At 38.4% G+C, this 13,406-nt stretch overlaps 1 protein-coding gene across 1 annotated transcript in view; it reads right to left on the bottom strand.

The window, feature by feature from the left end:
- LOC121329856 (formin-like) overlaps window positions 1-13,406 on the bottom strand; it is a 140,947-nt gene that overhangs the window by 23,066 nt on the left and 104,475 nt on the right. The window contains 1 exon segment of the mRNA XM_041275779.1: window positions 5,818-5,910. Coding sequence (XP_041131713.1) covers window positions 5,818-5,910 — 93 coding nt within the window.

The following is a 13,406-nucleotide window of genomic DNA, read 5'->3' as shown; positions in this document are numbered from 1 at the left end:
GTTCTTTCATATAAAAAAAAGCAATAGAGGTCATTCATAAAGCGTAAAGAATGCAATGGAAAGCCACGACCGAGGGAAACAGTTTTCAGAGGTTTGAAAATTGGAAGTGGTGATTATTTATCTGCGAACAGTGGCTTTGTAGAACAACTGGAATTAAAGGGTTTCTTTTTCTTGCACGATATCCACCGGTAAGATATTTACAGGATACAGTTGCATACCAAGTATAAATCAAATTTCTCAAAGGGTCTTTATTATCCATGAACCAATAACCTTGAAGTTGCAAACTGAAAAGTTTTATGGACAATAGCAGTTGTAGTAGGAGAATTTTCAATTCATACAAGCTCTCAGGTAATGCTTAAATATAGAATATAGAAATTACTGCATTAAGAAAGTAGCATTTTGACAGGGAACTTTGTTGATTTACACAGTTGAGTTAAACAATAATCTACTGTATAACACTCTGTAAATTTGCCTTTACGTTGAGAATTAAAAATCTGATGCATCAGTGTAGGAAACTGGCCCTTCAATTCTAGTTTTGTAGAAACGTTTCTAAAAAGCTGCAGTTACTATATTGTTTTTGCTTCTTTCTGGCTTTATTTGTCATTCTTGTTCCTACATTGCCTCTGCTGGAAACATATGGTTGCAATCTTATACCAAGACACCTTATTTGCATCGCTGTTAGAAGGAGTATTGTTTTCCAATATGTCTTGGGTAAAACAAGCAGTTTGTGTAATTCACCCTTTCATCTTTTTAAATGTAGCTATCCTTGGTTATGAAAATGGTTAGATCTGTCACAAACTGAATGATTAAAGTGCTTCTGTTGGTCTACAAATCAGTGCTGCACTTTAAATATGCATTCAGTGAGAAAACATTATTGCGCAAATGGGAACAGTACCGTTTGGCAGCTATTATTATTATTTGTTTATTTTAGCAGATGCCTTTATCCAAGGGAACTTACAGAGACTAGTTACATTATACTGAATTATCATATAGCTGCAAGTTTCTTAATGGTTTCTTAAAGACAGAATGTGTCTTTTTCCAAAGAATTCGCAGGATCTATCAAACACTAATACAGTATTGCTATTAACCAAAGAGTGGAGGCATGACTACGCTATTGTGGGAATATATTAAGCTTTACTTTATTATACAATATTGTAAAATAATACAGAATACAATATATACAGCATTTGCATTATATTTCCAATACAAACATAATTTAAAGATGAATTAGGGAATTTTTTCTCCTGCACTTCCACTACAGACAGACCGATAGATAATTACAAATTGATGAGGATGAAACAAGTGCTAACCAAAGCTTTCAAATTAATCTTTATTAGCTTTATTAGCATTATCACTACACACTTTGAAATAGTGCTAACTATCTTTAAAATCCATTCTCTTACCTCTTATTAACTTGAGCTTTATAAATATTATCATTGGTCATATTCTGAATTGAAGGGTCCTAAAGGGGAATAGTTTTTATTGGGTTGCAGAAATGTAAGTCATGTCAATATACAGGGGTTAAAGGGAGACTGGCTAGCACTGCAAGTGAAGAGAGGGAGGAAGTTCATTCAGCCAGTACTGTTAGAATCCATTCTTCAGAATGTTTATCACAAACTAATAAATGGGTGAATAAAACAACATCAACATGCCCCCAGGGGTCCAGTATCCTAGTAGGAAGGGTGCATGGAAAAGGGCAACATGTTAAAGGAAATAGAGATCACTCAGGAGTTTATTTCACAAATAACACAAACCTGATTCACTTCCATTTCAGCTGAAAGATCTCACATTGATCCAATTACAGTAAATTGGCTTTAAACATCCTTAACTACTTATCATATTGAAACCCAAGTGAATTTCTGGCCTTTGAGACTGCACTACCTTCATTTTAGATTCAGGCCTTTATTGTTTTATAAAAGAAGTGAAATTGGGCACAGTCAATTAAAGGCTACTTCATGTAAAGTTGGCTATATAACAATGTGTGTTATATTATAGTTGTACCAAACAAGTGTTTTACCTTTGTTGTTATTTGGTGGCTGTGATGCAAATGTATTCAGTGCATACAATAAAGAAGGGCTGTTTTATCCTGTTTCATTTTACTATATTTTATATTGCACAGTGCATTTATTTGAAGCAAAACTAAAGTATTGCAGAGCACGTTATAATGCAATAAACCTGAAGAGGCTTTTTTTGTAGATCAATAAATACGCACTCCCTTCAGTTTATGAATGAGCCGCTGTAGTTCCTCCATTTAAATACGTTCGATCAAGCTCTGATCCGAATGTGAATTGGAGTTAGGATCAGATTTTGGACTCAAATTGAGCTCAGCATCAACCCTTAGTCTTTTAGTACAACCCAGTACGTCACAAGAGCAAGGTCAAATCTGGGATCCAGTACAACTGGCCCCAGTGAACAATACAGTCATCTGCACGGGACGCGGCACTATCATGACACGCCAGGAATTGAGGAGCGAGCAGGCGAAATCCCGGACATTCGTTAATTTTTTGAAAATCCGCCCGGACAAAGATCGGAAGGCCAATAAAGAGGACGTGTCCGGGAAAAAAACGAACGTAATGTCACCCTATACACTGTTATGAAAAATATAATCTTATATTTACCCATGTGCTTCACACAATTCATTTTTCCCCTATTACAGTTTTGTTGGTTTGTCAATAATAATCTAAATCATTCCTGTGCATTTACTCTTTATAGTGCATGGCTTTTGATCTATTCATATTATTCTCTCGATACCTGGAAGCTGCTTTGTAATGCCTTATCATTTAATAAAATACTGTAGACTCCTATGTTTTCCTATCTTACAGCATCATATATTGCATGCTAAAATTGGTTCCCTAAATTTACATGAATATGGTTTCCAGTTAAATAGGGGTGGATGCACTGAAGAGCCCCAACCAGCCAGGAGATATCCAATCTAGAACATACCTTTCTAAAACTTCCGACAAAACTGCTATGTTACTGTTCAGTTGTGGGGAACAAATACATTTCTCTATGGCAGTTTCATTGGAAGGTACAGTTACCTGAGATACACATCTTCGAAAGTCCCCTTATAGTGCTGAAACAACACATGGTTAAATAGAGCGCTATCATTTAAAACTCATGGGAACTTTGTCTTTAACTCTGTATTGTATTTAACTGAGTTCAGGGAAGGATGAAAATGACAATGAATTCTAAATTCCACACATGAATCCAATAAAGCACCTCTATTGACCCTTATGATATACGCAAGAGAAACCAACTGAAGGTTTCCAAAATGTACTGATTCCAAGCCTCAGAAAGCAAAATGATTATTGAAATACAACGCAAGCTGTTTACATGAAAAGGTTGATATTAGTGCTAAACCATTTTGGCAAGGCAGTGTATTATAGGACAGTAAACAACTTTGCTTTATAATCTTGCTCTAAACCATCATTTATATTTAGCTTTTGTTTTAAAGAATACTAATAATTAATGTTTGTTTAAATTGATATCTTGCAGCCAACGAAAACACAGGATTTGGAGAAGGTTTTTATGACTAAAAGGAAAACAGGCTCCATGCCACAGATTAGGAGAGCTACATGTTTGCATATCTGTGGTCAGAGCTAAGAAAATACATATATTTAGCTTTCCTTTTAAACTAAATTTAAAATACATATTTGTTTACCTAAATGATTTTTCACACTTAAATAAATAATGTTTCTTTCACACCAAAACATGTTGTACTAAAAACATTTATTAGGAAGGACTGCTGGGGTATCCATGGTATGTTATGATTGTACCAAATTAAACTTTAATATAAGAGTCATTTAATAGTCTTTTTGGTAACATGTCAAGTATGCAGCTATTTTTTAACACCTTGGTGTACATGACCCCCAATCAGCCACTTACACATTCCCAGAAAAATGGGAACCAATGTACACCTATTTTCTGGGGGGTGGGGGGGCTTGACTTAACTTTTTAAGAACATAAGAAAATTTACGAACGAGAGAATGCAGTTCGACACATAAGTGCTTGTTTGCTTCCTAGAAGCTAACTGATCTCAAAGCTTTGTCAAGTCGGGTAAAGAATCCCCCTGATTCAACCACATGGCTAGGTAACCCATTCCATACCCTCACCACCACTCTGTGTAAAGAACCCTTTGTCTGAATTCTATCTCCACTTAATATTCTATCTCCACTGATTCTGCTTTCTGTGCTGCTTGGTTTCTGTTAATTTTGACAATTCCTTTTAGATTTTAAAGATTTCAATCAAGTACCGTCTTTTTTTTTTGTTTAGGATAAATAAATGCATTCAGTTTCTTCAAGCTGTCTTTATGTTTGATAGATACAGAAGCCTTTCACATCTGGTGTTCTGCATTTCAATCTAGATCAGTTATAATGGACTGAAAGGGAGATACCTCTCTGGAGTCAGGCACACTGTTAGATAGTGCCACCTTTTTGGATGAGGGTTTGACCTAGCTCCTGGTGATATAACCAAAAATATTTCCAAAAAAAGCTGACAGAGATTATTAGCACAGGCTACTACATACAACAGTAACTGGTTAAAAATTACCCTAAACAACAAAACATCTGGGATTAGTGTTTGTTATTCTGATTTATTTCAACATAGCCTGATGAAACCCTTTTTTTTTTTTAAATCCACTTCATCTTTAAATAACTGCAGTGTTTGGTATTGCATAAATACTTGGTACTGCATGAAAGGTTCTGCACAGAGAAAGACACATTTCTGAGGAGGAGGACAACAGCTAAATGGCTGACAATTTTTTTTGCATAAACATCCTCCTTAGTAAATAGATTTTCATCACATAAAAATGCAGAACATTTTTCCTCCACTCAACAGCCCATATATGAACCATTTAATGAATGATTCATATTGAAAAGTTGAAGTGAATCCCAGTAAACTATAGTATATGGTAGTCCAGGTTATTACCAAGACTTAAACAATAAGATTGGAATCTAAAGTCCTCTGGATTCTTTATGTTTGGCAACCTTCTTTCAAACTCAATAACAAAGGTAGGAAACCATTATCAAGTCTAAAGGAACTGAACAAAGGTGTATTCCATAGTAACAAGACACATGCTGGGTTATCTTGAGGAAGACAACAAACTAACTGTGACAAGCGCAATAAAAACAAAGTGCATTTGAGCAACATTGCAGAGCAGTGTCAACAGATCAAGCTTGGTGGTCTACACAGTCAAACTGTGAACATATTTTATTTACAAGCATTCTGCTGGAGATTCCCTGCTAAGTTTACAGGAGACTATACTACATGCATCAGATTTATTGCAATCTGATCTTGTCAGTAATTGTGTGTTTGATTCTTTGATCCCACAGCTTACTAAATGCATTCACTGAATTGTTTTAACTTCTGACTTGGCGACAACAATGCAAAAATTCAAGAGGAAAACAGACAAATGAACGAAATGAAACTGCTGAGACTAAGACATCAGCCTTTCACTTTGGCATTACAGGGAACTTCTCCTAAACGAATGGGGGCTAGCTATTAAGTCAGTTTAGTAAAATATTTTTAGGATCTTCTCATGAATCAAGTCAGTAACTACTTGAGTAATATTACGCATTTGGGAATGCTAATTTCCTTGTATAATAGTTACAATCAGTCTAAATGGCTCTGGGAAGGCTACAGAAACTCTAAACACATCTACACACACAATCAACCTAGCCTTGAATTGCTGACTGTGGCACATAGCACAACACTGGGGATACAAAGACTGAAAGGGGCTTCCAATATTACACTTTACTATAAGAGGTGATGTGTTACAAAGAAATGGGTATTTTAACTTTTCAGGTTGATTTTACTCACCAGTTTGAACAAAGGTTTCCATTTTCTCCTTAAAAGGCTGGAGATGCTCCTCTGATGAGTTTTTGCACACCACTGCAATCTCTTTTTCGCAAGCTGTAAAAAAGTTAAAAATAAAATGTATTGCTTTGGCAATGAGCACCCTATTGGAATTGCTCTCCTGTGGGTCAGTGGCTGCGCTCTGCCTTAATGGACTGAATCTGGACCCTGGGTCAAATCACAGAACACATAACCAAACATTTGCCTTGGTCCTTTCTCTTAAATTTATAGTACAAATATGTCTCTGAATTCATAAGACTGAATCCTCTAGGTTAATCCTTTGCACAGTGCCAGCTTTGATACTGAATAAGGAATGCCACAAGACGAACACATCGATGAAGACACTAGCCAAAACCATTGTCTACTTTGCTAATAAGTTCATGATTGCTTTTGAAGTTGACAGGGGGGAGACAGGGGGGAGACAGACTCAAGGCTGTAGAGGCATAAAAGGATGGCATGATGAATAGTGAAATATCTTCCAACATATTGTTTCTTTCATGTGTTTAAGAAAACAAACTGGTTCTACATTTCTATTCCCGTGGTGCCTCATATTTGCGGTCCATTGTACACATAGATGACTAACAAAACTTAATTTTGCTGATACTGCAGACCATTTGGTACCAATTATGCAGGAAATGTGTAATGCTGTGAAATCACTGAAGTGCAAAGGTACTGCTTGAGGCATTTGGACATTGAACTGAGTTCCTAGAAATCAGCAGCACTGGACTGGGGCAGTTAGACTTCCTAAAAGGCGATGGGGCACAGTGGATGCTTTGCTTTAAGATGTACCCAAACCCAGCCTCACCAACAAAGTGTACCTCATATCACGAGTAAAGTACAGGACGGTGAACAAACATATAAGCATGAGGAAAGCATGGCTCTGCACATTTTAGTTACATTATACACAGTGTCCTAGTCTAGCAGTCTCCCTCTGCTGTGTTTCTCTCAAGTGGACATGCTTGGTTGTATGGAAGGTTGTATTTAATGAGGTCTGGAACGCATTGATGAACGAAGGTCAGACACACACAGTATTTTACAACTCAACCTCTCTTCACCTCTCCCTACTGTTTAGTACCTAATATACAGGGATATGCAACACAGGCAATAAAACCAACCCATCAAATTCGCCAGCAATCTGGAATCTTTAGGGGTCAATAATCAGGTAGGGTAGTTCACAAATCCTAACGTGGCTGCTACCAAGCAGTGAGGTAATCCCCAGGCTCATAGATAGCAGATTTACTGGAGATATCTTCTGGCAGCAATGCTAGGGTCTTCAGCACAGCTCAGAGACAGCTGGTCTGTTTGAGAGACTAAACCAATCAGAAGCTCCACAGTGGAGTCTGATTTTAAATAATTCTATTAAATCTTATCTAATATATATCGCCACCACTTCGCAGATCTCACATTTTCCTATATGAAAGAGGCACACATTTTGTCAAACGTGTATTTGATTTTTAGTGGTATTCTTTTTTTTCATGGCGTTTTAAACAATAAATCTGGAGAATGTATCTTGCATTCTTTTCAGTGGAGTACTTCCCATTGAAGAAATGCATCTGACACATGCGAGTCACTTCTGTGAGTTCTTAGTTACAATAATTCTGAACATTATGTTTTTTAGACAATGACTCCTCCTGAGCAAGTTTTTTTATGGAACTAAAACCCAAACTGGAATTTGACCAGAGGTACAGTACAGGTACAGGTACAGCATCTGCAAGGAGCGTTCAATAAATATTCTTCTCCAAAAATGTAAAATAAATTACCATTAAAAAAGTCCAACTTATCTTTAACATAATGGCCCTGAATATCAAAGCTTTTCTGACCATCGGGGAGGGCTTTTATGGCAGGATTTTAAGTTTCCAACTATTTTTCATGTTCCGAGCATAAATCAAAAATGGCCAGGAAGGATGACAACAATCGCAAAACCCCAATTCCGACGGTATGAGGAATGTTATGCAAATTAAGTTGGTACCTAATTAACATACCCCCCATGCAAAAATCAAAAGGGTTGATGTGGTCGGATTGAGTATTTTCCATATAAAGTCCTAATGAAGATGGAAACCTATTTCAAAAAAGCTCAGTCTGAAAAAGGCTCTGATGTGGGTGCTTGACTACTTTGGCTATGGTGCTCAATGTAATGCTAGAGATTGCTACGATTTTAAAGGAGGAAAGGGATTTGCCATGCCAAAGAGGAAAAAATGATACGCCAAAATAATAAATAAATAAATAACCATATAAACGAATAAATAAATAAATAATAAATAAATAAATAAATAATATAAATGTCTATATATTTATTTCTTTATTTTGACATTTATTTATTCATTTATTTTTTATGCATTAATTTATTAATGTATTTTTTATTTTGGCATAAAATAGCCTCCATAACCGAAACCATAATCGAATACAGTATACATATTAAAAAATAGGCTACATTAAAATAGGAGCTCTCTGACTACTTTTTTTCCTCTTTGTCCTGATTTACTTGCTTTATTATTGTGTTATATTAAATGCATCTTCTCTTCTTTCTCCATATCTCCTGAAACACACGCCTGTTTGTTTTTCTCTGCCTTTACTACCTTTCAATTCCACCTGTCCATTGACTGAAATCCTGAAATGACGTAAAAACTGTCATTTGTATAATTTAAATACTGAACAGTTTTCCCACCACTTTTATGTAAATTGCACCCATTCCACCTGTCAGAAAAAAGCAGAAAAATTATAAGAGTCAGGTTAATACAGATGGAAACATAGAGTTTCGGACTGTCGGACGGCACTTTTAATATTCAGGGCCAATGTGTGTGTTTTTATATAGGAAAATCTGAGACCAAAGCAAGTACAATAATATATATTCGGTAAGATTTACTGGAATTATTTTGTTAGCACATGTGGCAAAGTGCCCGCCCCTGTGTGTATTTTGTGTCGTATGTTGTGTGTTAATGTTGGTGTATAGTCATTGGTACACGGGATATAAACGGGTGTGTGTAACACAAGTGTTTAAAATGTATATTTGTATTTAGGCACGAGGATTGCACAGCACTTCACGTGCAAGTAAAATGTAAAAATTGCACGGGGAATTGCACTTTATTAATTCACGTGCAGTTGTACCGCGACTCCAATTGAATAATTGATGAGCAATAATAGCATAAAAGCAGCATGTTTTCACTCACTCGGGGTTGTGTGTTCGGTGAGTGGAGAACGGGTATGGAGAGAATTAAAAACGAGAATACTAAACAAACTAAAATATATAACCGTTGTTTTGACTCATCGTGTTCGTCTGTTAGTCCACTGTTTGTTTAAGTGTTAGTCCATTTTGTTTGTCTGTTTATTTTGGCCTCATGTGCCATGTGCTATTTTTGTTACAACCTTTTTATTTACTGTCTGCATTTATTAAATGCTGAGCGCAAGCTCCCCAAAAGAGCGCAGCTTCCCCAAAACTCCACCTCTTCGTTTATTTCCTGGTTCCTGTTTCTGGTCTGACGTCTCCCACTCCAGCCGTCTTTGTGACAGCACCATATACTTTATTTTGCTTCTCATTGGTTTAGATTAGAGCAGCTTTTCTCAAACTGGGGGTCCCGACTCAAAAGCGGGTTGCATGGCTATTGTGGAAGGGGATTGAGTGATCACAAAATACTGTCAAAACCTTAAAATCCTTAGCATTTCATTACAGAACATAGACACTTAATCCCTAACAGTAAAATATGTATTACGATGAAGCCAGCCCTCCCACCATGTTTTACTGGTCAGTTAATTAACTTGTTTGTGTTTTGTTTTGCTCAACTAGAGCTATACCATGAACGCACAGCTCTTAACAGTGTCACCTCTTGCCGCCCACCACACACTGCAAGCAGTTCGAGTAGCAAGTTTTGAAACAAATGTATTTGATGGGAAGGTGAGTGGAAGTGAACCATCTGTATATAAGTCATATTTGTTATAAAAGTAATTTGTTTACTACAAACCCTGTCAGAAACTTAACATTTGTTAAAGTAACAAATACCTAATAATATTTAAGCAGAAAAAACTTTAAAAAAGAATAACAATGGGGGCTCCCAAGTGGCGCATCCAGTAAAGGCACTCTGCGTGAGTGCAGGATGCGCCCTATAGCCTGGACGTCACCAGTTCGAGTCTGGGCTATTCCACAGCCGACCGTGGATGGGAGCTCCCAAGAGGCGGCGCTCAATTGGCTGAGCGTCACCGGGGGTGGGGGTCTAGGTCAGCCAGGGAGTCCTCGGCTCACCATGCACTAGCGACCCCTGTAGCCTGGCCAGACGCCTGCGGGCTTGCCTGTTAGCTGCCCAGGAGCTGCGTTGTCCTCCTACGCTGTAGATCCTGAGCGGCTGCATGGTGATTCCGCAGTGTGTAAAGAAGCGGTCAGCTGACGGCACACGCATTGGAGGACAGTGTGTGTTCGTCTTCGTCACTCCCGAGTCAGCACAGGGGTGGCAGCGGTGAACCGAGCATAAATAAATAATAATTGGCCATTTCAAATTGGGAGAAAATAAAATAAAAAAAAATTGGCAACAACTCAATTTTACAAAAAAAAAAAAAAAAGAATAATGAAAATACTAAATGTATCTCGGTTTTTGCAAATGTTCTTACTAAGCTGTGTGCACTGTAATAGACTAGTATAGTTACAAATAAAACTTAGAATAAGTTTGGCAACAGCAGTCTATTAATGGTTTCAAATGGAACAGGATGCTGGAGACACCCAGCCAAGATTCTATGAAATTAAAGAGAAAAATACCCCTAGATTCTGAGAGAGCGGGGGTGGAGGATGACGGTTAACGACATAGGAAAGGAAATGGATATGAGAATGGCGAGTTCTTTGCAAAGGACTAGCTCAACATCTGCAATTAGCAAAGGCATGGAGCTCCAGGTTTGTGTCTGTGACTGGAGAAAAGTGACAACAGTTAGGGGTTTGAAGATTCATCAAGGAAGAATGAAATGCTTGATGGAGAAGGGAAAGGGCCTCACATTAATCAATACCTTTTACAAAGTCAGTCAAGTCAGTCAAATGAAATCCAGCGACAGGAAGCAAACCACAGTTTGCAGGATATCAGCACCCCTGTTATAGATAAGAGGTGGACTTGCATAAGCACAACTAGTGATGAATCTAACGATCCTTGTGAACCCAGTCAGATGAACCAGCACAAGAGAGAAAAGAACATCAAAGGGCATAAGTCTGAAGTTAAATGGCCAACAGTGTGGGACACAGTAAACAAGGACCTCTGTTTTGCGTTAGAAAGGTTATGTGGAACAGTCAAAAAGAAGCTGGATACATTTGGGGATACCATCTATGCATATGGAAGCGAAAGGTTTGGAGTTGAAAAAAGAAAGGAGAAAGAATAAACTATTCCTGTAAAGTCTAGACGGCAGCAGGAGATTGAGCGCCTTGTTTGAGAAAGGTGGCGGCAGAGGAGAAAAAAGTCAGGAGGAGGCACTCAATCTATTACAAAGGATCATAAAAGATAAGTTTGCAACACTGCGCAGAGCTGAGCGCCTAGGGAAACTCTACAAAAAGAAGGAAAGCATGCGAGAACTAACTTTTATAAAGATCCATTCAAATTTGTAAAGATAATCACCAGTGAGAAAAATGGCACTCTAAAATCATCTAAGTTTGAGATGGAGAGATATTGGAATGAAACACATACAGATTCAAAAAGGCAGGAGCCTATATCAATTCTTTCAGACATCTCACCAATCAATCCACCAGAATACAAAATGGAGGACTTAAGTGGAAAGAAGTGGAGCAAGCTGTGAAAAAAACAAAGGCGTCATCATCTCCTGGGCCTAATGGAGTACCGTATAGAGTATACAAGAGTGCTTCAGGAGTTCTACTAATCCTGTGGAAATTGATGAAATTACTATGGAAAAAACAGGTTGATCCAAGAGCATGACGCCGAGTAGGTGGGGTTTTTATACCCAAAGAAAAATAATCTACGAGTACCAGTACCATTTCCCTGTTAAACGTGGAAGGCAAGATTTCCTTCAGCATTGTCAGCTTACCTATTGAAGAACTGCATCATTGACACTTCAGTACAAAAAGTAGGCATTCCAGGTTTCCCTGGATGCTTGGAGCACATCAGTGTGATCTGGCAGCAAATTCAAACAGCAAAAAAGTTGAGGAAGGAGCTCCATGTGACATTCCTGGATTTAGATAATGCATTCGGTTCAGTACCACTTGAACTTCTTTGGGCAGCATTTGATTTTTTTCAGTGTACCGAGGACAATAACAAGTTAGTGAAAGCCTACTTCGGAGATTTGCAATTTTGTTTGTCAACTTCAGAATTCACCACTAATGGCAATGTCTAGAAATTGGAATATTGGCGGGATGCACCATTTCTCCTCTGGCTTTTACCATGGCAACTGAAGTAATTATTAGGGCATCAAAATAGGTAGTGGGAGGAAAATGATTGGTTTCTGGAATGCAACTGCCACCAATTAGAGCATACATAGATGACATGACAATCATGACTAACAGTAGCCTGCATTAATTGGTTAATGGGCAAACTAATCAATAACACTGAATGGACACAAATGCAATTAAAGGTATAATTAAAGGTAAAGTAGTGGGTAAGAGGTTCTACACTAATGGCGAGGCAATACCAACAGTGTCTGAGAAGCCTGTGAAAAGTCTTGGGAGGTGATATAATGGGGATCTAAAGGACAAAGTTCATGTGGGAGAAGTGAGGCAACAAGCAGTGCAAGGGTTGAAGAGTATAGACAGCAGTGCTTTATTTAAACTCTGTTGCTTTCAGTTTGGTCTACTGCCAAGACTTCTGTGGCCACTCACTGTGTATGAGGTTTCCTTGACAACAGTACAGAAGCTGGAAGTGTTAACCAGTTCATACGTCAGGAAATGGTTAGGAGTTCCATGCTGCCTCAGCAGAGTGGGACTGTATGGTAAAGGGAGACTGCAGCTGCCAGTCACAGCTCTAACCGAGGAGTTTAAGTGGAAATGACATTGGTAGAGTCACATGACGAATGTGTGAGGGAGACAGCACCTGTGTTGAAAACTGGAAGTGGGCAGCAAAGGAAGCTGTGGAAGAAGCAAATGCTGCCCTTCGGATCAATGATATTATGGGGCAAGTACAGCATGGAAGAGGAGGCCTTGGTCTCAGTTCATCTCCTCCTGCATGGCACAAAGCAGCCCCAGCTCAACAGAGGAAGCTGGTAGTCCATGATGTGCAAAAGTAGGAGGAGAGAATGAGGTGCATAAAGTCAGTTTCCCAGGCAGGGCAGGGAGAATGGACGAGAGTGTGGAACAATGCAAGATCGGCTGGTGAGATCTATGGAAAATGGAACAGAGCAGGATCAGTTTTCATCAGGTCAACATATGATGTTCTCCCATCACCACAGAACCTTAATCTATGGGTAGGAGATGATCTGTGGTGTCCTTTGTGTTCATCGCCAGCTATATTACGACACATTTTGACAGGATGTAAGGTGGGTCTTACCCAAGGATGGTTTACTTAGCGCCATGATCAGGTGATGCGATGTTTGGCCTTAGCATTGGAAGACAAGCGCAACATGACCAACAGGTTGCCACCAATGCC

The sequence above is a fragment of the Polyodon spathula genome, chromosome 17 (genome assembly GCF_017654505.1).
Source record: "Polyodon spathula isolate WHYD16114869_AA chromosome 17, ASM1765450v1, whole genome shotgun sequence".
NCBI lineage: Eukaryota > Metazoa > Chordata > Actinopteri > Acipenseriformes > Polyodontidae > Polyodon > Polyodon spathula.
The sequence above is the reverse complement of the archived record's forward strand: the minus strand, read 5'-3'. Positions and strand labels throughout refer to the sequence as shown.